The 25,278-nt window shown below is 48.7% G+C and overlaps 1 protein-coding gene across 4 annotated transcripts in view; it reads left to right on the forward strand.

Annotated features, from left to right (window-relative positions):
• Positions 1-25,278, forward strand: part of LOC133244620 (BEN domain-containing protein 5) — a 1,484,041-nt gene that overhangs the window by 1,313,538 nt on the left and 145,225 nt on the right. For all 4 annotated transcript variants that reach the window (XM_061412038.1, XM_061412039.1, XM_061412040.1 and 1 more), the window contains one exon: positions 23,919-24,008. In XM_061412038.1, coding sequence (XP_061268022.1) covers positions 23,919-24,008 — 90 coding nt within the window. The remainder of the gene's footprint in view (positions 1-23,918; positions 24,009-25,278) is intronic.

The raw sequence follows: 25,278 nt of genomic DNA on the forward strand, positions 1-25,278 counted from the left end.
TGCATGGACAGCCTGTCCTGCTGCCTGTCTCCATCGAGGCTGGGGTGGCGTCAGCTCAGGGCACAGCCTGCAGTGCAGACTCATCGCCTGCTGACAGGAGCCCCATGGGGCCCTTCCCTGCACCTCACCTCTCCATTAAGCAGCTCAGCTCCGTCCCAACCCCGCAGTCTCTGGACACACGTTTACAGATTTTAATTGAAACCAATGGTTGGGCAGCTCCCCTGGCCTTTCCTCCAGTTCACGTCCTTCTCTCTAAACTCGCCTCCCTCCTCGTGTTCTCTGTGTGCCTTTGCTGAGTGTCTGTCACCTTCTCCACGTTTGCCTGCTTCTCTGTCTCGACTCCGTCTGCCTGCGTCTGCCTCTGTCTCCCTGGCAGACGTCCCAACCTCTCCTGTCGATCACCTGACCTGACCGCCTCCCTCACCAGCTCCATAGGTTTCCTTCCTGGCTTCCCAGCAGCTCTGTTAAAAGTGGGCAGAACTCAGGCTGCACGGCAGTGACAGGGCTGTGACTGTGGCTGTGGGCAGGGGGCTCCTTCACGGCCCTTTTTGTCTCTTCTCTCCCACCCACTTGGACGCTTCACTAACAAGCTTCCTGGCTGGCCTTCTCTTGACCAGTGTCCAGACCCCCTCACCTTGGCCCAGCAGCAGGAGCCAGCCCCATTAGGAACTCCAGAGCAGTCTAAGAGTGCTTTGGCGATCCACACAGGCTGACACAACCCATGAGTCTTCAACTATAATCACAATGACAACCCTCTGACAGGAGAGGGAACATCTTCCCACCCCCATCCCTTCCTGACCCCTTCCTGGGGGAGGAGGTGTGGTTTCTGGAACTGGCCACCTAATGGTCTAGGCAGCCAGACTCTGAGGGCCTGCAGAGCCAGGGAAATGATTTTCCTCTAGGCATTTTTAGAACATTACACGACTGCCAATGAGATCTTCCTTATTTGATTTGCAAAAGGTGACTCCAGTGGTTCAGCTGGTAAAGAACCCACGTGCCAATGCAGAAGACGCAAGAGACACAGGTTTGATCCCTGGGTCAGGAAGATCCCCTAGGGAAGGAAATGACACCCCACTCCAGTATTCTTGCCTGGAGAATCCCATGGACAGAGGAGCCTGGTGGGCTACAGTCAAGGAGTCAGAGACGACTGAAGCAGCTTAGCACACCTCAGACTGGAGAGTGGGTTAGGCCATCTTCCCATTCATCCCCCTTCCCCACCCAAAGTAGAAAGTACATCCAGTGTGGTTTTGGTAAAGCCACTGCTCTTTCTGTTACTCTGTACTTCAGATCTCAGTTCTTGACTGGTTTGTGACTACAGAGTGAATTCCCTGAGGCTCATCAGTAAGCTCCACCATCACCTTCCCATCAGTGGTTCCCACCCTGACAACCTACATCTTCACTTGTTGATAGAGTCAAATGACCAAGAGTGAGGCCGACCCTTGAGGACAGCAGATCCAGCCCTCTGCCTAGACCCCTCTTGCACATAGCCTCCCCTGAATGAGTGTTGCTAGACAGAGAATTCTTTAAGACTCTCCTTGTAATGCTTTTTGCCTCACCCCCTCAGACTTCCTCCTGTCCTGATGGGTTTGGGTGGTGTGGGGAAGCTAGTGGTCAGCTGTGATTTATAGAAGGAGACTCTGCACAACTGCACAGGTGGAGGGCAGGAAGCTGGGCTCTGAGTCTCCTGGTGACCCCAAGGGAAGGCTGAGGGGGGATGGGGCCTACGTGCTCTCTGTTAGGTTTCTAGAAGAGTGTGATGTCTGTATCAGAAGGGGATTCTGATGGGAAAGAAGTGGGGCTTCTGCCAAACACCAGAATGAGTCTTCGGGCACCCATTTCTCACCATGCCATGGGTTGCAGGAGAGAAAACTTGTTGAGCTGGGCAAGCACAGGGACTTGATGGCTGTTTGATGGAAAGAATCAGCATCTTCCTTCACAGATGGCCCCACCCCGGTTTTTTAGGTGGGACCTGGAAGGTGAGTGACATGCCCATGTTTTTTTTTTGTTTTTTGTTTTTTGTTTTTTTTCTCATGCCCATGTTTTCACTGAAATGGCAGAGCTGGGGCTCGGACCCAGAGCCTGTGTGTCTAAACCCAAGGCTCTTTCGGCTGCTCTGTACTTTGGATCTTTAGTTTGAAAGTAGCTCCCAGGGAAGATGTACTGCTTTGCCTGGACGCAGTGGTTCCTTCCATCTGTCAAGTGCTTTATCCTTTCCTGAACCTGTCACAGGGGTAAACTTACTGGCTTCCCAGCAGCAATCTTAAATGAGGTAGACAAGGGTTGTATCCCCATTTCCTACGTAATGAAATCAAGGTGACAGTTCACAGGATACAGCGGAACAGGGTTAGGAGACAACACAGATCACACTCAGTAACGCCACACGTAGGCTGTCTTCTTCGAGTTATGCCCAGGCTTGAGTCAAACATACTGGTTTCCTCTTTCACAGGTGAAAAAAACTGAGGGAGAATTTCCCAAAATAGAAGTCAAAGAGCCAGGGACGGAGCTGGCCCCAGAGCTGGGGTTCCTCTGCCTTAGTCTACCCTGGCTACTGCACAAACCCCACTGCCTGGGGACTTACACAACAGAACATTCTTTTCTCACAGTGCAGGAGTCCCCACATCTGAAATCAGGGTGTCAGACAGGTTGTTATCTCAAGGCTCCTCTCTTTCGCTTGTGGATGGCCATCTTCTCTCTGCCTTCACACGGTCTTTCCTTAGCGAGTGTCTGTGCCTTAATCTCCTCTTAAAAAAAAATACTTCATTTATTTATTGTAGTTTTGGTTGTGCTGGATCTTCATTGCGGCAAGCGGGCTTTCCCCGGCCGTGGGGAGTGGGGACCACTCTTCTGAGCAAAGCACAGGCTCTAGGGTACGTGGGCTTCAGTATTTGCAACACACACGTTCCGCAGTTGTAGAGCGTGGGCTTAGCTGCCCCATGGCATGTGGGATCTTCCTGGAGCAGGGATTGAACCCATGTCCCCTGCATTGGCAGGCGGATTCTTATCCACTGCGCCACCAGGGGAGTCCCTTAATCTCCTCTTTTTTTAAAAGAAAAATTGTATTTGTTTATTTGGCTGCACTGGGTCTTCATTGCAGCACACAGGATCTTCAGTCTTCACTGTGGCATGTGGGATCTTTTAGCTGGGGCATGTGGGATCTAGTTCCCCGACAAGGGATCGAACCTGGGCCTCTACATTGGGAACGTGGAGGCTTAGCCAGTGAACTACCAGTGAAGTCCCCTAAGCTCCTCTTCTTAGGACACCAGTCATACTGATTAGGGCCCACTCATAAGAACTCATTTTACCTTAATTAACTCTTCAAGCAACCTGTCTTCAAATACAGCCATATTCTGGGGTGCTGGGAGTTAGAACTTCAGCATATAAATTTGAGGGACACAGTTCAGCCCATGACACACCCTTCATGGGCTGCATCTCCTCACCCACACTGCCTGACTACAAATCCCTTCCCCTGCCTGCAGTGAGTCCTGTCTCTTGGAGAACTTACATGAGCTGGGAAGGAACGCCCTCATTAAGGACTCACTCTGAGCTGAGGGCTCTGTCTCTGAACTTGACCTACTGCTCTGGGGTTATCAGGAGTCTTGGTAGGAGACTAAGGAGTGAGGAGTGGGAATCTAAAAGATCAGCCATCAACCTGGGCTGATTCCATCAAGGCCTTGGGAGGTCACCTCCACCCTGGCTTCTCCTAGCAGAACTTCCCCAGGGAGCCCTGTGTTCTGACAGCCTCCACTGCTGAAGGTCTGGAGCCTGGTGGCACTGGCTCCTGTGTTGCGGCAGTCTTCCCAGTGGTGCTAGTGGTAAAGAACCCACCTGCCGATGCAGGACACATAAGAGATATGGGTTCAATCTCTGAGTTGAGAAGATCCCCTGGAGGAGGGCATGGTGACCCACTCCAGTATTCTTTCCTGGAGAATCCCATGGACAGAACAGCCTGGTGGGCTACAATCCATAAGGTGGCAAAGAGTCAGACATGACTGAAGCGACTTAGCACACATGCGTTTATGTTGGGGCAGGACATGTGATGATGTCCCCCGGAATGATAATAAAAAGAGGCGCTCAGTGTACCACTGGAGGCCCTGGTTTGGAGGACTTCAGCCTCCCCACATGTATGAGGGCAGGCTCCACACACATGGCATGCCTCCCAGGGGCCAGGCCCTGGGACACCCCTGACAGACTCACCTTGCTTCTTCCTCAGATGCAGTAGACCCCCAACAGGCAGTGGCCCCCATCCCCATTGTATGACATGGAATGGAAGCACAGGGAAACCAAGTGACCTGCCCATGACCAGACAGTTTGTCAGGGGCTTCCATAAGTGAAAGTGTTGGTGCTCTAAGGCACTCATTTCCAAAACTGTCTGATCATAAAAAGCATTCAGGGCACGAGTCTAAAAATATCCACCCCAAACCTTTTGCTGCAGGTCCTAATTTAGTGAGTCTGGAGAAGGACCCAGGAACCTATTGTTGTAAAAGCACACCAGGTAATGGTCTCTCATGCAAGTTTAGGGGTCAGTGGGTTAGAAACATCACCCCATTTTTCATTACCCTCAGCAGATGTGGCGGCAACTCCTAGAAACCTCTGCCGCAGGCTGCATCTTGCCTTCTGTTGAGGTGTTCCCTTTCCTAGCTTGGAGTTGCTTTCATTGTCCCCTTTTGGCTCAGTGAGGTCCCTGTGTCATTCACCATTGTCTCCGTGTGAGTGTTTCAGAGCTTTAGCTGCCAACACCCTAGAGCTACCTCGCCAGACTCTAAGTTAAGCGCTCCAGGGGGCTCTCTACCCTTAGCCTCCCAAAAACACAGCCTCACCTTTCAGCTAGTGCTTCTGAAATTCCACCCGGTGCTTCTGACATGCTGGGGTTGAGCTACTTCCCTCTGGGCTGGGGAGGGTGAGTGATTGTGTTGAAGGTTGTTTTGTTGTGGTCTCTTTTGTACAAGGTCAGCTCCTAGCAATTATTTTTTTTTCTAATCACCTGGGATCACTCTCATCTAAGGACCTATACCGCAAGAAACACAATACATCCCAGAAAAGAAAAACAAATGAACCGATGAACAAAAAGCTCTCTCCTGAGCTCTGCTCCATTAGCAAGGTAACGGACACCATCTTCCAGATCCCCTGCAGCCCTTAGAATCAGGCTGCACGTTAATTAGAAATCCAGAGCCCTGGAACAAGGAAAATGACTCTGTGTTTCAATTTAATTTGTTCTTATTTTTTTTGACAGGGTCAAAGTTCACCTTTCCAGTTTGAATCTGAAAGCAAATTATAGTGGTGTCATTTTGATATTGATGGGTCCAGACTAAAGATCTTTGGCAAACATTTCCTTCCAGCAGTCGGTGTGGTTCATATTGTTCTCTCTCAGTCCGTGTGGCAAACACTGGCTCCAGCCTTCTCATGTGCCAAACACAGTGAGCGTCACTGGTGGTGAACAGAACAGGTGAGGTGATGATGGCCCAGGAGGACAGCAGTGATGCTGGGGACTGTCTATGAGCCAGGGACACCCAGGGTCCTCTGGCCAGAGAGATTGGGGTGAGGGGCTTAGTGAAGGAGGGATTCATGACCTGGGCTTTGGAGACGCTGGGCAGCCACAAAGCTACCTTACTGAGTGCCATCACCATGTGCCTGGCTTTAGTCCTCACGCCGGCCTCTGCAGTGAGAGGCAGAAGGGCTCAGTGTTTAATGGCCCTGAAACTCAGGGATTAAATCCTGATGGGTCATCTCTGGAGTCTACAGCAAGTGATTCAAACTGCTTCTTAGTCTCTTGTTTGGTGAAATGGGAGTGCAGGAACCACCCCATAGGGTGGTTGTGAACACCAGAGGAAATTGCGCACACCGGTGAATGCAGAGATGAGGTGGGAGGGAGGAGAGAGCAGATGGGCAGGGTCAGGTCCCGCAGCTGTGACCACCCAGTGAGGTCACCTCCTCTGTGGGCCAGTTGCATTGTGCAGACCCACAGAGGCACCCAGAAAAGGCTCGAAAGCTGTTAGTTATGGTTAGCGCCACACAGCTGGAGGTGTCAGAGCTGGGATCTGAACCCAGGCCCATCTAGCTCAAAGCCACTTGATCTTAATTCAACCTATTGCCACGATGACTAAAAGTAATGGAAAGGGCCGTGTCTCAGCACAGGTTTTCTGACTCACTCTTTGCAGGAATATTCCTTTGGAATAGAAAACCCTCCTCTGAGAGGCCTGACCCCACCCCCAGGCAGTGCCTGAGTCTCCTCTGGGTTCCCATGCCCCGTGCATCCCTCGGTCCACACAGCAGTCACTCGAAATCCTCCTTCTCCACTTACAGCTCCGTCTGCCCCTGCTGAGTTCCTGAGAGCAGGGAACCGAGCACAGAATTTCAACACAGGTTAGAACATCACCCCATGTTGGAATGTTTCTCACATAGAAAGTTTCCCTTTAACAGTAGCAGGTAGGAAATGTAAGTGTGTTAATAAACCATGGGGCTGGCAGTTGTAAAATATTAACGATTTCTAGAATTGAAAATGCAAATAGCTGTCTGGAACTCCTCCACTTGGCATTAAAGAGAAGGGCTTTGAAAGGACATGTGGGAAACTCGGGGATTGGAGAATATGGCCTTGCTGGAAGATGAGGAGACAAATAGCCATTTACCGCCCTGTCACCGCCACATTAGCAGCATTACAAAGCGAGCACCAGTTCCTCCAAAGGCAAGTCAGTCACATGTGCTGTCTGACGGCAGGGCTTTAAAGTGAGCGACTGGCTTGTCCATCCACTCCAACGTTCACACGCGGAGCACCTACTATGAGCCAGGGAGGAGAGGGCACAACCCCTGCAACATAAGACCTTCACTTCACCCTCAAACCAGAGAGAAATGTGGGCTGGGGGAGACAGGAGATCCCAGTCCGGCCCTGATCAGTTCAGTCCACAGCTGGGCTGTGACCCAAGTGAGGGGAGGGGGCTGGTCTGGGGGAAGCGCTCACCCCACAGCACTGGCTCGTCTGTGAACTCTGCAGACAACTAAGCATACCCTCCCCAGCCCTTGGGTCTCGAATACAAAACATGCTTCCCATTTTTCAAATCGTGTGTGGTTGCGTGCATGCGTGCTAAGTCACTTCAGTTGTGTCCAGCTCTTTGAGACCCTATGGACTGTAGCCTGCCAGGCTCCTCTCTCCATGAGATTCTCTGGGCAAGAATACTGGAGTGGGTTGTCATGCCCTCCTCCAGAGGATCTTCCCAACCCAGGAACTGAAGCCATGTCTCTTACGTCTCCTGCAGTAGCTGGTGAGTTCTTTACCGCTCGTGCCACAAGGGAAGTCCAGGGCGTGGTTACTAGATGGTAAGTTTCTGGAAGGCAGCCTCATGACTGCATCTTCTCACCGTCTCCAGCGCTCAGCACTGGCACTATGTGGCAGGGACCAGGAGAACTGGCAGGGGCAGCTTGCCAAGTACCAAAGTGGGGTGAGAGAGCGGGGTGCCAAGGATGGATAGTCACCCCGTGCGGTCACCCCATTGTGGCACTGGCTGCCTTGAGGGGGCCCCACATCTCAGTGCCGTCAGCTACCCTCTCCCTGCCAGAGACAGGCTGGGCTGCACTGCCCTGTGGAGCTCCAGAGGCACCCAGCCTCCTGCCAACTGACGCCAGCTTCTTTTCGATGTATTCATGGTGTCAGGCAGTCAGGAACACGTCCTGGGAAGGCCCCTGTCTCTCTATGCGGGCCTCGCCAGTCCTATCCTGTTTCCCTCTGTGCTCAGAGACTAGCTTTCAAAAGGTACACTTTGTTCCTGATTCTCAGAAATCGAGAGCAACAAGCTGTCCTGTCACTGGTGTCCCCGACAAGTTCTGAGTCCTAACAGGAACTTTATTGTGGGGTCTGTGCATCTGGATTTGGATGGTTTTAGCCACTTCCTGCTTCCCTCTGGCTCTTTGCTGTGGTATGGATGTGTGAGGTTATGAGTACGGGGAAGCTCTGGATAAGTGAGGCACCGAGCTGGAGGGGAAGGAGCACCAGGTTCTGGAGTCAGTGACCTGGGCTTTATCCAAGCACAGCTTGTGTAAAGACTCTCACCACCTGTGGGGTCTGAGGGTGGGGATTAGAGCCCTGCCCTCTGGGAGCCGCCTGAACAGAAGGAGATTATATGATAACATGCCCCAGTGCCCACACAGATCAGCTGCTCGGCCCTCAGGATCTCCCTTTCTCTCCCCTGTCCTCCCAGGATCCTGGTTTTCCTATCTCCTGGTGTGCATACATTTGAACCCCTCTATGTCTCTAATTGCAAGCATATTAATCCTCCTCCCTCATCCTTAGAAAATGCCTTTCCTCCTTCTCCTCATGCACACGGCTTGCATTTATGTTATAAATCCAATCTGTTTGCTCTAAGCTTTTTGAGTTCCCAGAGAGGCTGCATCGGTATTATCTTAGTACTTCTTGTCCTGTTCCAGGAAGGGACTGTGTCTGTGAGAAGTTATCCACTTGACGTATGCATGTTTTCTTGTCCACTCACCCCAGCGCCCTCTCCTTGATGTTAAGACCAACGTGCCCTAATTAGAGCCATCTCAAACCAGCTCCTGGGTCCTCCAAACCTCCAGGATCACAGCTTTTTCAACCTGGAGTGGGGCCATGAGACCACCTAGCCCTACCCTCTCTTTCTGCAGATGACATAATAAAGAGACCAAGACCCAGGGAGGAGAGAGCCTGGCCCCAGCTCACAATTGGCCAGTGGTTCTCCATTGTGTTTGTGTGGGAGAGGAATAATTTTCTTGAGCTCCGCCCCCCAAACCCACCTTGGTTGGGGCAGGGGTATGGGGTTGAGGAGTGTTGTGTATTAGTATTTTAAATTTTTTCTCCTCCGATTTAGCCAATTCTATGTATGTATGTATGTATTTTTGGCTGTGCTGGCCTTTGTTGCTGGGCACAGGCTGCTCTCTAGTAGTGATACACGGGCTTCTCTTGTTGCAGAGCGTGGGCTCTAGGGTGCTCTCGAGGGTGTGTGGGCTCAGTAGTTGTGGCACCTGGGCTTAGTTGCTCCAAGGTATGTAGAATCTTCCCAGACCAGGAATCGAACCTATGTTCCCTGCACTGGCCCATGTGCCCCAGGGATAGTCTGAGGCAGAATTTGCATACAGAGTTCAGGTTTATCCTAGAAGCCTTATGCTCAGAGCATATAACCTCCCTCTATGAAAACACCCCCTGAAAATAAGTTCTTATAAATTAAGCTTTTATAATTTATTTTATCCAAGAAAGACTCTTTTCAGCCTGAATCAGAAAGCCATGAAGACAGTAGGGATAGATAATTTCCTTAGCCAGGTTAACAGGGATTTATTCTTTTACCAGCTATAGAAATATCAGTTTGGAGAAGGGATACAAATAGGGCTTCATTTGTGCCCACACTGCAACCCCTTGCCCCTCCCTTTTGCAGACCTGGGTTGCCCGGGCCTTGTTGCTCCACTGGACTGCCCGGCTAATGGGATATTGATAGCCTTCCCAGTCAGACACTAAAGCTTCTTTTACAGAGAATTTGGCCAATCCAATTTGCAAGCAGCATGCCCAGGGCTTTAGCAGCCTGCCATGGTCTCTGTTCTGTTCTGCTGAGTGTGTGCCATGCACTCGGTGGTGATGCTGTGGTCCAGAAGTGGAGAAATCATTCAAGAACTGATCATATGTTTCTGACCCAACATGAAAATCCAATTCACTATGAGACCTTGCTTAAGTCACTTTCTCTCTTGGCGCATTGGCTGTAAACTGGGGAGATTAACTAGACCATAAACTCAGCTCTCATCATCTCTGCTGTGTGACATAAGGCAGCATCCTTAACTTTTCTGATCCTTATGGTGGTGGAAACATCCTCACTAGAACAAAACAGAATTACTACAGGGAGAGCTGGTATTGGGTGTCGCTGATTGCCGTTAGTCCACTTAACAGTGTATGTTTTAAATCCGTTATCGAGGACTGCTGCATGCTAGGCTGCTTCCTTGCAGAGCTCACATCATTTTGACACAGTCCTTTTGTTTGAGCCACATTGATGCAGCTGCTCTGATACAAGTGTTTTGAAATGGGGACGTTTTGACACAGCTGGGAAAACAAACCATTACACCACCAGTTTTTCAGTAAATGTTACCAAACAATATGCCTGGGAGACATTTCAGGCTATCTCCCCTGGTCAAAGCATCCCTGACCTCCCCTCTGGCAGGGGTTTCAGAGAGGGGAGAGGTTGGGCTCAAAGTAGGCTCCTGGTCAAGTTGGCCACAAAGGAGGCAGGGGCAGTGAGGAGCTGGTGGGAGTGAAGGACAAGGAAGGTCAGACATGCTCAGATGTGTGCGGGGTGAGGGGGCGGGGGTCTGCGCCACACAGTACCTGGTAATTTTCAAAAACAATTTCACATTTAAATGTAGCCATTTCAAAACTCTTGCATCAAAACAACCATGTCAAAATGCCCTTCTCTGTCTCAGACAAAGGAAATGAATGCCAGAGAGAGATGAACAAGACAGGGCTTCTGCCCCCCAAAAAGCTCAGAGTCACCAGAGGGGAAAGGCAGGCCAAAAAGAGAAGCAAATTACTTTTATATTATACCACCAGGCAATTGCTGTAATAGCGGAAGGGGCGAGGCAGGAACAGAGCAGACAGCACCTGACTCTGGCTAGGGGTGGGGAGGGGGTGACTGGGAGCTCAAGGAATATTTACGGAATGATCAGGAATAGTAGATGCTAACTGAGGGTTCACCTTGTGACAAGCACTGGTATTTATTTTAGCTCATTTAGTCCTCACAACTATTATTATTCCCATTTTATGGATAAGGAGACTGAGGCTCCCCAGAGTCACGTGAGTGACTCCCAAGACCTCATAGCTTGTGAGTGGCAGAGACAGAGTTGGATAACAGGCACACCTAAGGTCCTGCTCACACCCTTGCGCTCTATGGCCTCTTTGCGAGGGATGGCAGTCCCTTGGAGAGAAGGGACACAGGTGTTACGATTCATCAGACTGGGGTCCACTGGGTTCTCACCACTTAACCAGGTGGATGACCTTGGAAAATCTGCTGGCCCCAAGCATCTCTTCTGTCTTCTTCCTTTGGCCCTCACCCTCCCCGGGACACATCACTCAATGCCTGTTAGCTGTACTCAATGACCCCATAAACATGTAGTCATCATGGGCATCCACCTGGGGGTGTGGAACCATGTTATAACCAGGTCCACAAACAGTTACTGAGACAGAGTTTCCTGAGCTGCCATTCTCATGGGAAGAGACCCAAGGGGTAAGGAGCCAGACAAGATGGAGAAACTAGATTGAACCCTTGTGTGAAGAGGTGTGATGAGCTGGTGAGAGAGAGCTGAGGTGAGGGGGGGTGGGCAGCAGACCCGCAGGTCAGGGTAAGTAGCCTGGGTTAGCTTCCAATGCACAAGGGTGGTGGCCACAGAAATATCTCCCTCAGTTCAGTTCAGTCGCTCAGTCGTGCCCGACTCTTTGTGACCCCATGAATCGCAGCACGCCAGGCCTCCCTGTCCATCACCAACTCCCGGAGTTCACTCAGATTCATGTCCATTAAGTCGGTGATGCCATCCAGCCATCTCATCCTCTGTCGTCCCCTTCTCCTGCCCTCAATCCCTCCCAGCATCAGAGTCTTTTCCAATGAGTCAACTTGTTGCATGAGGTGGCCAAAGTTTATTGGAGTTTCAGCTTTAGCATCAGTCCTTCCAATGAACACCCAGGACTGATCTCTTTAGAATGGACTGGTTGGATCTCCTTGCAGTCCAAGGGACTCTCAAGAGTCTTCTCCAACACCACAGTTCAAAAGCATCAATTCTTCAGAGCTCCCTACTGAGTGCCAAAGTGCTCATAAGCTGTAAAGTCCTGGGGACATGTGAACGTGAAAGTCACTCAGTCATGTCCAACTCTTCGTGACCCCAGGGACTGTATAGCCCATGGAATTTTCTAGGCCAGAATACTAGAGTGGGTAGCCTTTCCCTTCTCCAGGGGATCTTCCCAACTCAGGGATCAAACCCAGGTCTCCCACATTGCAGGCAGATTCTTTACCAGCTGAGCCACAAGGGAAGCCCAAGAATACTGGAGTAGGTAGCCTATCCCTTCTCCAGCGGATCTTCCCGACCCAGGAATCAAACGGGGGCCTCCTGCATTGTAGGCGGATTCTTTACCAACTGAGCTATCAGGGGGACATGGAAGTTTGTTATAATTATTCTTACTTTCCCCTCATTACGGACTCTTCTTGCCTTCCATAGTCTGTGTGACCACATCACAGGTGAGGCGTGAGTTGGTTCTCAGAGCCTCGAACAAGCTAGCTTCCCTGGCTCCTCTGAAGATGTTGGTGTGGAGAGGGAAAAAAAAAAAAAATTACACTCTTTAATAGAAATACTTTTCCTTCATTAAATGAAATCTCCAAAGCCCAGTAGCATTTTCGGTGCTTATATGAAGATGCCAGTGGGGATTTGAGATTGAAAGTGGTGTTTTTAGACAAGTCGATGAAGATCTCAATAGGAAAGAAAGAACACTCTTCAAATCTAAATTCCTCCAGCACCAGGCAAGACAGATCTTCGGCTCAGGGCCCGGATCACATTACTCTCAGCCCTACCGGGAAACACTTTTCCTGAAGCATTTCGAGCGCTCATAAATATTGGTTCTCTGTTTGGGGTGATTGTATTAATAGTGTCTTTCCAAGGCTGCAAACCATTCGACTTGAATTTCTGTGTATACCTCAACTCTGATAACTTTGTACAAAAGTAAAAAACTGGAGAATTTGTAGGAGTCGGAGTCAGAAGCACATGCATGCTTGCAGCTGCCCACGTTTACATGCAGAGCAACATCTTTTATCTGGTGTAGCTGGGGAATGAGCTTTTCCCCTTGGAGGTGTCAGGAGAAAGACTGGTCTCAGGGGACAGAAAGACTGGGTTCAAATTCCAGCGTAACTCGTGCTAGGTGGATGGCTCTGGGCAATGCATTTAACTGCAGATTTCTTGTCTGTGATATGAGGAAAACAGCACAGTTCTCCCAGGACCTGGTGAGACCTGGGTCATGAAGTATGGAAAGTGCCTGGCTCACTGGAACCACTCAAAGCCTGTTCCTTCCAACCACCTCTCTGATAACTTATTAGATTCATCAATTTCATGGCAATTATTCACATTATCTGTTGCTACGTAATGACCTTCCCCAACCCCAAATTTAGAGCTTACAATGACAATTATATTGTACTTTGCAGAGAATCCACAAGCCTGATGGCTCCTTTCTGCTCCACGCTGTCTGAGCCTTCAGGAGGGCAAGCCCCACAGCTAATTTTACAGATGGAAAAACAGAGATGGGAGGGGCCAGAGGGAAGGGGTCCTTCTAAAGCTATGTAGCAAGTTAAGGAAAGCTCTTTTCTGAAGACCACCACTGTGCCAGGTCCTGTGAGGGGTAGAAAAAAAAAAGGCAGTAACTGTTGAGTTGGTGAGCTCCCCCACCCCACCCCAGACCGCAGTAAATCCACTGGAGGGGTTAAATTTACATTCTCAACATCTGGTTGCTTTCAGTTCAGTTCAGTTCAGTTCAGCCGCTCAGTCGTGTCCGACTCTTTGCGACCCCATGAATCGCAGCATGCCAGGCCTCCCTGTCCATCACCAACTCCCGGAGTTCACTCAGACTCACGTCCATCAAGTCAGTGATGCCATCCAGCCATCTCATCCTCAGTTGTCCCCTTCTCCTCCTGCCCCCAATCCCTCCCAGCATCAGAGTCTTTTCCAATGAGTCAACTCTTCGCATGAGGTGGCCAAAGTACTGGAGTTTCAGCTTTAGCATCATTTCTTCCAAAGAACACCCAGGACTGATCTCCTTCAGAATGGACTGGTTGCTTTGGCCCCTCAGCAACTCCAGACTTGGGAGTCTGGTGAGTCAAGCCCTTCCTCGCCTTTTCCCTGGCTTCCTCCTCCACAAGACAGGGATTCTCTGCCCTCAAAGGGCCAAGGGAGGCTCGCCTAGCAGCTAGCAGATGCTCAATAAATGGCATCCATTAAAAGAAGGATCAAAAAAATAAATAAATAAAAGAAGGATCAGTTCTCTGCTCCGCCTCTGAGCATCCCAGCGCCTGCCCCGTCAGCCCGCATCGCTGGGAAAGCAGGAGAGGGCTCTGATTGCAACTAGCAGGTTGGCTGAACTCTCGCCTTTCAGTGTGGAAAAATCCATTACCGAGAAGTCATTTGTCAAAGCCAACTGTTTAGCTGCTTTAATTTACATATTTATCAAGTTTGATTAGAATGTATTGTCTTCGACTTTCATCCTAGCTTTCACCTCTTCTCACCCTCTTTTCCTGGGGTAACTGTTTTTGTTGTCCTTGTTGTGAAAGGGCAACTCGTAATTCAATTTGCATTTGCTAATAAGCCTGAAACTGAACCTGGTGAGAGATTTCTGGAGGCTGGGACAGATGAAAGGTAGAGCACGCGTTAGGAAAAACCTGGGCACTCAGTTCTAGCCTGATGCGCTCACACCACCAAAGGGCGAACCAGTGCTCTACAACTAGTCCACGAGGATTTATTGAGTACCTTCTGTGTGCAAGGCCCTGGGAAAACAACTTGTGAAAAAGACAGGCAAAGTCATAACCCTAGTGTTGCTTAGTCTAGTGACTTCAGTTACCACATCTGTAGGATCAAGCAGTTGGACCGAGCAACTTCTAAGTGTCTGCAAGCTACCACTTCTGAACACATTCTACGTGTCAGGTCGTGGGCACAGACCCAGTGCATTATCTCAGTGCTCACAAGCCCCCTGTCAGGCTGATACCATTATCCTCATTTTGCAGGTGAGGAAATGAACCATCTCAAAGGTCAAGGTCACGTGTGGCAGGATTTGCATTTAACCTTTCTTCTGTCTGACTTCACAGTTCAGGTTTATGACTGCAAAGCCAGGCTTGATTTTTCTTCTTCACTAGTCTTTGAGCTCCTGGCTGGCAGGAATAGTGTCTGATTTCTCTCTATGTCCCTAGTGGCCAGCCTAAAGTGTGTCATATGATCAATTAGAAGATATGTATAGAATTGAACTAAGAAAAAGAGTCCTTCATCCTCAGCCTTCTTGTCCTTTGGCCTCAGATGTGCCTTGCGCGCCTCGGCTGCTTCAGTTGAAGGCCGGTGTCTCAGATGCTGTGTGTACCACCCCATCCCCCTGCAGGACCAGTTTCCCCAGTTCCCAGGAGTGCTGGTGCCTGACAGCTCACAGCTGAGTCTCTCCTGGGAAACTACACTCAGCTGTAGGAAGCTGCTTTGCCTGAGGCTCCACCTCAGGCCTGCCGGCAGCCCACATCCAGCAGCTTGTCCACGCAGGACCCAGGGCCAGCCCCACTGCCTCCAAGAACAGCTCTGCAGGGCCCTCCTGGCCCGGAGCTCCCCTTGGGATTGATTAAAGTCACTGTTGAGATTGTCCCAATCCTGTTTAACTCATCTCTCATAAGAGATGCCGAGAGCAATCCGTGTGAAGCTCCTCCTGCACGGTCTCCCTCAGCCTCCCAGCCTGTTTCCCAAGAGACCTGATCTCCATAGGGACTCAGGGTGGGCGGCTCTGATTCTGACTTTCAGGAGGAGCTTGGAGAGTGCTGGGGTCAAAATAGGTCATGAGGACATCCCTGGCAGTCCAGTGGTTAGGACTCCACACTTCCACTACAGGGGACACAGGTTCGGTCCCTAGTCAGTGAACTAAGATCCCACTTACTGAGTGGTACAGCCAAAAAGAGAAAAAGGTAGTGGCAGAGAGAGTCTTTCTACTCCCGGAAGGCTGCCTCCAGGCCCACAGTCCCAGTCGTGCAGGCTTTATAGGGGCCCAGCAGGGCAGCCTTGCTGGGCGGTGCTGCCCCAGGACGGTCAAGGTGACAACCGGTCCTTGCCATCCACGTCTCAGGCCCATCGCCTTTCAGCTTCCTTTACTGCCCTGGCAGGAATCCCCGGGTCCTCTCTAAGCTCCAGCCTGTAGGAACATTGCCCGGGTCAGCCCAGCGATATGAGAGGTGGCTGCTTGGACGTTGGAGCTCTGTGCCCTGGATTCCAGACCTGGCTCCATTCCACCCCTCTCCAGCTGTGTGACCTGGGGCAAGCGGTTTGTCCTTTCTGGGCCTCTCCCTTCATCTTTACAGTGAGGCCGTTCCACTCAGTGATCCATCAGGCTTTGCAGTTCTGCTCGTCTCTGCTGCTGCTGCTAAGTCGCTTCAGTCGTGTCCGACTCTGTGCGACCCCATAGGAGTGTCCAATAAGTTAGAGGCCTCCTTGCTGCATTCTAAAGCCAAAAAGTGGATTTAATGTGGTAGACATCTGAGATGTCCCAGGGAGGCGGACGCTCCTTTCCCAAAGGCCTGAAATTCAAGCATTAACACTTCCTTTCTCATCAGGAGTGTTTCTCTGTCAGGAGATACTCTTTTCAAGGGAAATCTTTATTTTCTTCTCCCACCTCATCACGGGAAGAACATTCAGTCCCTGACCCTGGACATGGATGAGTCTACCTGGTAGATGTAAAGTTTGAGGTCCTGGGAGTTCAGAGCCTCACTGAGGGACTGTGACCCAGAGGGAGGTGGATGAATCAGTGGGAGAACTGAAAATAAACTTTGCCAGCCCCGCTGTTTTCTCGAGGCAGCTCGGAGACTCAGAGGAGCAGAACAGATCTGAGCTGTGGTTCTCAGGCCTACCTGAGCCAGGCGGTGAATGATTCATGACCAGATGAGGGGGCCAGATCGAGCTCTGAATTCAGAGGAGGGTGAGGGCGTTGTAGTCTGGGAGGATGGGAAGGGCTTTTGGAGGAGTTGGGGCAAAGACAGAAAGTCTAAGAAATTGAAGGTTTGCTTGGGAATATAGTGGCAAGGCCAGTCTGAATAAAGAATATTTTATAGGGGTTTATAGAATATCTAATAGGGGAGTTATTTTGCCTTTGAAGAGATGTGGGATGTTCAGTGATGTCTGAAGCTGTTTTTGATTGTCACGGGAGGAGGGTTGCCCGGCATCTGTGAGTAGAAGCTGGAGATTCAGCCTACAGTGCACAGTGCAAGGCTCCACACAGAGTTCCCTGCTGCCATGTCAATTCTCATGGCTTGTGGCTCAGTAAATGGTACCTGCTGTTACAAGCAGAGCCCTGGGGCAGGGGCAGAACATCTCTCACTTAAGCTTTATGTTGTGAGCTAGGGAATATTATTCTTACTTTACAGAGAAGAGAACTGAGGCTCAGAATGTGTAAGGAATTCACTCATGGCCTGACATCTAGTCATCTACAGGGCCTGGATTTGAGTCCCAGTCTGTACACCCAGGAAGCCAGCAGGCTTTCCATTGGACCCCCTCAGGGGATAGAAGAAACACTGGGACCAATGTCCAGCTCAGTCTCCCCTGTCCAGCTCTCCCGCTCCTGCTGGATTTACCCTCAGTCACTTGGGCTGAGCCAACCCTGGGTGTTTTTGCTTTCGACAAGTCTCATCTCTACCCAGATGCATTCACTGGTTCTCCAATGCCTCCAGGAAAGCTCTATTGATGTCTCCTAAACCTGCATGTTCCCATAAAATTATATACAAGAAATCCTGCACCTGGAGCATGTTCTTATATAATTCCTAGCTGCCTGTTCCCTGTTTATTGTCAGTATCAGCAACAGAACAAAGCCCTCACATTACCTTCAACATGACATATTGTGTAGGGAAAACTACAGAACTGTTGAGCTGATGGAATCAGATACAACACAATAGTAACACCAGAATGACCTAGGACCAGTCCTGGATGAGTATTAGTTTCATCTTTCCCTCCTCAGAGGAGACACAGCAGAGCAGAGTCTGGAAGGCCGAGTAGGAGTAAGCCTGGCAGACGAGCTGAGGGCTGGCATTCTAGGCAGAGACAAGCACGCGCCCAGGTGTGGAGGTGTGGGGAGAAAATTCGTGCTTAGGGAGCTGCCAAGAGTCAGCTGAGGCTGGGGCCTGGGGAAGGGGCTGGAGAGGTGAGCGGCCGTCTACTGCCAGAGACCGAGGATGCCAGACAAAGGAGCCTGGGCTTGCCCAGAGGACAGCAGAGTGCTGCCCATGAGTTGTAAGCAGAGGGAGTGGTGTGCTCCTGTTTGGTTCTGGAAAGACCACTTTGGTGGCTGGGCGGAGGATGGGCTGGTGAGGATGGTGCCAGCCCAGGGGACAAGACTGTTCTAGTCCAGAGTGTGCTGTGGTTGCTGCCAGGGTTTCCTTTTCTCCAGCTCATTTATAGTGTGGACCTGTTTTAGTCCCAGAGTATGAGAGACAAGATGGCAACTGGGCTGGTTTGGAAATCAATGGGAGGGTACTTTCTTGACTTCATGATGCCTTCAGGGATCTTAAATTCAAGAAAATGAAAAGGCTTATCTGTTAAAAAAAAAAAAAAAATCCATCTCCTGTTAACATTCTGCACTCCCCTCCCAGGTCCCCATCTGTTTCTTCCTTCACAGAACACCGTACTGCCCCTGACAAGTTATTGTCAGAGTTATGGCAGGAGAGACAGGGAACAAAACCAACAATGTGAACTTCTGGGAGATTTTTGTCCTCAGAGGGCCCAGCTGGTGCTCTCTGGGACTTCTTGGCGTCTTGGTTGGTACCTCTACCAATCACAGATTCACTCCTTGGTAATTGATGAGATGGATGGAGATTCTCCCTCCATCCTGACACCAAGGTTGTGGCTCTGGTCCTCACTCATGCATCAATAGAAGAGATGCAAAGTTTCTTAAGTTCTACAATCAGCTAGGGGAAGTGTAGTTATCTCCAGGGGAATTAGTTATCTATTGCTGCCTAACTCATTTCTCTAGAATTCAACATTTTAAAACAATAGTTATTATCTCTTTGTTTCTGTGGGTCAAGAATGCAAGAGCATCTCAACCAGCTGATTCTGACCCAGTGTCTCTCATGAGGGACAGTGGTGCAGATTGTAAAGAATCTGCCTGCAATGCAGGAAACCCAGGATTGATCTCTGGGTCCGGATGATCCCCTGGAGAAGGGAATGGCTACCCACTCCAGTATTCTTGTCTGGATAGCAAGCTGTTGGCCATGGCTGGAGTCATCTGGGGCGGGACGGTCCTCACCAGGAGGACCTCTCCACAGGCTGTATGAGTGTCATGTTACAGCAACCAGAGCGAGTAATGAGAGAGAGAGAAAGTACATCCAAGATGGAGGCCACTGACTTATAGCCTAGTTTCAAAAGCCAGGCACCACCACCTCTATAGTGGTCTATCTGTTAGAGCAACTGTCTAAGATCAGCCCACTCTGAAGGGAAAGGACGTCACCCCTTGAAAAAAAGAAATTAGCAAATAATTTGTGGCTGTATTTTTTAAAACCGCCACTAGAATTATAATCTCCAAGAGGTAGCATGACACAGTGGTTAAGTGCATAAATTTAAGATTAATAAAGACCTGGGTTTATCCTGGCCCCCACATTTGCTCCTTAGGCAGGTTTTTGACAAGTCGCCTAATCTTGCTAGATCTCAATTTCCTGTAAAATAGGGGTAAGAATAGTAGATGTTTCATTGGATAGGCATGGAAATTAAAAAAGATCATGCATATGAAGTGCCTGGCAGCGAGTAAGCACTGAACATAACACTACTTAATTGCTGCTGTAGCTGGATAACATTATTATCCTCCTTCACAAGAGGCAGAGGGGGTAAGAAGACAAGTGGGATCAGACTGCCTGGCTGGGGACTCTGGCTCTGCTGGCCATTAGCTCTGGGCAAGTCACTTATTTTCTCTTGGCCTTGGTTTTCTGTAAAATGAAGATAATAATAGCTAGTGCCTGGCCACCTAACAGGTGCTCAGTAAATATTTTCTGAATAAGGAAATGGTGGCTGATAGAGGGATACAACTCCTCTATCAAAGGGGCGTTCGCCTGTGTGTGTGTTTGTGTGTGTGTTGGGATGCTACACAAAATACATTTGACTGCAAACACCGTCTGTTAACTGGGGAGCCCAGTATGGCTGTCCCAGTTCCACTTGAGAGTGCCCTGTACCCCTGAGTGTGCCCCCCTCTGAAGCCTCTGGCTCTATTCTCCCTTGTGTGTTGTTCCTGGGCTCACTGCTCAGCTTCTTCACAACCTTGGCTTTGTTCAAGCATACTTCCTTCATCATCCCTGCTGCCTCCACCAAGAATATATTTAATTGGCTTTGCACAAGACTAGGGATTTGGTGACAGGAGGGGGGGTGGGAGGTGGGTAGACCCATGTCACACCACCTCAGAACTGCTACATTACCTTAAATTGATTTTGCAAATGAAAGCTAAAAGCTAAGCAAAGGCGACCCATCCATTTTGCCTAAAGATGATTATAATGCTCTTTTACGGCCTCCTAAATGACAAAGCAATTTGTTACCTGCCTACATCAACATTTGCTTATATTAGCACCCGGGATGCTTGATTTTTATTAGCCCCACGTTATCATTTTATGAAGACACAGGGGCTCAGTAAAATTAGTGTGCAAATAGAATGCCCATTTTGCATTTCCCTGTGGTCAGCAGAAATGCTGAATGCAATTGAGTTGATACCAGGTCAGGGGAGACATCCATAAAGGTAGCCTTCACTGCGGCCTCGGTAATGCCATCTATCATTTCTGTGCTGCTGGGAGAGACGGGGTCCGTGTGAGACGGTGTTTTTGAAAAGGGCTTGGTGGTGTTTTTGTCTTTTGTATTTTAAGTGAAAAAGCAACATACATACTAAGACATAGCTCAACTCCCACCAGCAATAAGGAATGAAAGCAAACTCTCTCGTGTGCACTGTAGATGGAAACGCAGTGGCTGTAGGATCTAATACTGCTGTCAGGGGATTCAGGAGGAGACAAATGGGGCAGCGAAAGGGCACTAGCCCAGCACTCTGCCACTGCTCCTGTGTGACCTTGGACATGTCCCCTCCTTCTGTGAGCCTCAGTCTCCTCACTTGTGAAATGTGGTTGATACTGTCCTCCTCACAGAGGCATTATGAAGACTAAGTAAGATAATGTGTCTAAATTTCTTTATAAACCATGATCTATATGAGTATATTTTATTTATTAATGCAATAGCCAGTTCCTGAGCACCTACTCTACACAGGGTCCTGGGAAAGACATTAAATATACACCATGAAAGTCACAGTTTCTCTCTTGAGGAGCTTATATTCAGTCCAAGAAGTGCTCAGGTATTGAACTCCTTTTTTAAACCATAAACTTCTTAAAAGCAGGTGAGCTTTCTCTCTCTCGCTTTGCTCATAAAAATGCTTAGCGTAGAGCCGAGAACAGAGTGAGTTCTCAAGAGTGTATTTTGGCTTCGTCATATGTCTTGTTGTATTTTGGGACCTAGTATTAGGGAAGCAGAAGGCAATTATCCGAGAAGGCAATGGCAGCCCACTCCAGTACTCTTGCCTGGAAAAATCCCATTGAAGGAGGAGCCTGGTAGGCTGCAGTCCATGGGGTCGCTAGGAGTCAGACACGACTGAACGACTTCACTTTCACGTTTCACTTTCATGCATTGGAGAAGGAAATGGCAACCCACTCCAGTATTCTTGCCTGGAGAATCCAGGGACGGGCTGCCCTCTCTGGTGTCACACAGAGTCAGACACGACTGAAGTGACTTAGCAGCAGTTAGCAACAGCATTAGGGAAGCAGAGACCTCAATTCTGGTCATCCAATAGACCAAGCAAGTCCTAAGCCTTCAGATCCAGGCTTAATAGGGTTAGTCTTGTTTTTGTTTTTTAAGTTTTAGTCTCTGACTTGGTACATCAACTGTTGGGATCATGAACCACATTCATAATAACCTGCCTCTAACATTGCAGAAGAAGAAAGCCTGTTGGTGATCTCTACGTCCCCTCTCCCTCCAGATTATCCTCTAACCTAGATGGGATCTTTTAATCCAACTCCATTCAGTGTTCATTTCTCTATTTCCTTTGGTTCGTTGTTCTGTGTCAATCAGCCCTTCTTCTGCCTGTGTCTAAGTACCCTCTTCCTGAGCCTCCTTTCTGGGAATGTCACTCTTGGCTACTGCCTTTGTCTAATAATATCATTGTGTTTGCCAGGTGGCATTAGTGGTAAAGAACCCTTCTGCCAATGCAGGAGACATAAGAGACTTGGGTTTGATCCCTGGGTCATGAAGATCCCCTGGAGGAGGGCATGGCAACCCACTCCAGTATTCTTGCTTAGAGAATCCCATGGACAAAAGAGCCTGGCAGGCTACAGTCCATAAGGGCTGCAAAGAGTCAGACGCGACTGAAGCAACTGAACACACACGTGCAATAGCTAAATGTTATTACACAGTTGAAACTTCTGTAGGGTCAGCAAGAGCTTGGACTCTGATTTTGGCCCATAATTTTCTAAATACTTCTTTATATCTCTAGTAATTTTTATTGCTGGATATTGTGAATTATGCCTTGTTGAATATCTATATTTAGTTATCTTCCTTTAAAGAGAGTTGGACTTTATATAGCAGACGGTCAAACCATTTTGTTCAGTTCGATCCTTTTGAGATTTACTTTAAAATTTTGTTGAGTGAGTCTAGAGTGGTTTAGCCACACCACTAAGGTGTGGCCCCTTCTGGGTTCTGAATGTCCTGAATGATTAATGCAGACTTTTACTTTGAAGGTGGGGTTTCAGATGGCTCCCACCCTTCTGTGAACCCTGAGAATGTGCAGTTCACCACTCCCTGACCATTTTTTCATGATATCGTTGCCATGGAGATTCACCTCATTTATGTACATCTTGGGACCCAGCAAAGACTCATGAGGAGCTCTTTATGGATTTCTGGAATTTTTGTCTACAGATCTCCCTTTCCTCTGAAATGTACAGTTTTCCCACAGCTACTACCTGTTTCAGACTCCCTGACTTCCTGAGTGAGATGCCTCTGCTCTGTCAGGACACGACTGTCTGCCCTTTGGCCTGGGGTGGGCCTCCAGGCAAACAGCTGGGACAGCCATAGGTGCACCTCACTGGTTTCCCTTTCCTCGGGAATGAGTCTTGCACTGACTCTTGTTCAATGTCTGAAAACAGTTGTTTTGTGTATCTTGTACAAACTTCTAGTTGTTTAAGATGAAAGAGAAATCTGGGCCCTCTTACTTCATTAAGGCCAAACAGAATTGGATTCTAATCTCAGATCTACTCTATGTAGCTGTGTAGGTAGAACTTGAACAAATTATATAAGCTGTCTGAGCCTCAGTTTCTGCCCCAATAAAAGGAATATTGATTGCCATGTTTCTGTAAGGATAATAAATAATGTATACAACCTGCCTGACACCAGTTGCTAATTAAATGGCAGCTGTTATTACTAATGTAAATAGCTACCTTCTTTACTCCATCATTTACTGAATTTTTACTGTGTACTCAGCAATATGTTGGAGAAGGCAATGGCACCCCACTCCAGTACTTTTGCCTGGAAAATCCCATGGACGGAGGAGCCTGGTGGGCTGCAGTCCATGGGGTCGATAAGAGTCAGACACGACTGAGCGACTTCCCTTTCACTTTTCACTTTCATGCATTGGAGAAGGAAATAGCAACCCACTCCAGTGTTCTTGCCTGGAGAATCCCAAGGACAGGGGAGCCTGGTGGGCTGCTGTCTATGGGGTCACACAGAGTCGGACACGACTGAAGTGACTTAGCAGCAGCAGCAGCAGCAATATGTAAGCCTGTTTAATTACGACAACAACCCTATGAAGAAAGTCTTATTTTCTGCATTTATGGAGCAGCACACTGAATCTCAGGATACATAACTTCCCTAGTTTCACAGTCAGTGCATCTGGGATTTGATTTTGCTCATATGACTTCTTTAGATGATTGTACTACTAATATGGTCAACTGCACAAAAGAACAGGAATGTGGTTTTTAATATTGGGTAACAAGGGACATAATACAATAATTCATCAGCAATGGCTAGGCCTTAGAGGTTGAGCAAACCCGGTGATTTAAGAGAGAAATGGAGAGAACCGTTTTCCTCCACCTTTGCCCCACGTAACAACTCCCCTCTGAAATTTCCCCTCCTTAGCAACCTTCTTCCACTTTATCTTCCAGACAACCTTCGGGAGGGGGCAGAGCAGAAGGTGGTATTCATCACAGGACGAGTCCACCCAGGGGAAACACCCTCTTCATTCGTGTGTCAAGGTGAGTTGCAAGACCACATGAGCGTACTGCACCTAACCCCCGTGTCCAACTGGGGCACTGATGGCCTCTGGGACCATGTGGCCACATGCAGAGTCCTTATCTTGGGTGACAATTTACTTCACTTCTCAAGAGGCTACACCTGATCCCCATTAGTAGTTGTTCCACTAAATGTTTATGGACTACATGTACGCATGGAAGAATGGGTGAATGAACGGATAGATGGGTGGATGTGCAAATGAATAGGAAGGGCTCAAAATAGTTCTTCTGTATTTGAGGCACTGAGGATGAGTCAGAGTTGTCTGCACTTTCTAGCTTGGTTTCACTAGTCTCCTGCTGCTGCTGCTAAGTCACTTCATTCGTGTCCGACTCTGTGCGACCCCACAGATGGCAACCCCACAGATGGCAACCCACCAGGCTCCCCCGTCCCTGGGATTCTCCAGGCAAGAACACTGGAGTGGGTTGCCATTTCCTTCTCCAATGCATGAAAATGAAAAGTGAAAGTGAAGTCGCTCAGTCGTGTCCAACTCTTCTCGACCCCATGGACTGCAGCCTACCAGGCTCCTCCGTCCGTGGGATTTTCCAGGCAAAAGTACTGGAGTGGGCTGCCATAGCCTTCTCCGTCACTAGTCTCCAGTAGTTTACAAAAATAAAAAATCTGGCCTCCTCTCACCCACTATCACCACCAGAAAGAAAAAAGAAAAGAAAACAAAATCTGGTCCCAGGTCAATGTGTATATTGACAAAAGTGTGGTAGACTGGGGAAGTAAGAATTGAAAATTATCCACTTACTTGTTCATTCAATCAGTCACTTAACGACTTTTGAAATACTTATCATGAACAGGAATGTATGCTTCATATCAGACAACCAGAGGTAATTTCTCTTCTCAAATATATCTTTTTAAGATTGAACTTTGATTATGTAGTAGTTAACATATAAAATATATGTTTAGCCAGCAGTATATATACATGCATGTGTGTACATATATGTGGGTGTATCAATTAGTAGCAATATAAACATGAACAACCTCAGATATGTAAATTATACCACTCTAATGGCAACAAGTAAAGAAGAACTAAAGAGCCTCTTGATGAGGGTGAAAGAGGAGAGTGAAAAAGCTGGTTTAAAACTCAACATTCAAAAAACTAAAATCATGGCATCAGGTCCCATCAATTCATAGCAAATAGGGAAAAAATAGAAACAGTGACAGATTTTATTTTCTTGGACTCCAAAATCACTGCAGATGGTGACTGCAGTCACAAAATTAAAAGAC

The sequence above is a fragment of the Bos javanicus genome, chromosome 3 (assembly GCF_032452875.1).
Source record: "Bos javanicus breed banteng chromosome 3, ARS-OSU_banteng_1.0, whole genome shotgun sequence".
NCBI lineage: Eukaryota > Metazoa > Chordata > Mammalia > Artiodactyla > Bovidae > Bos > Bos javanicus.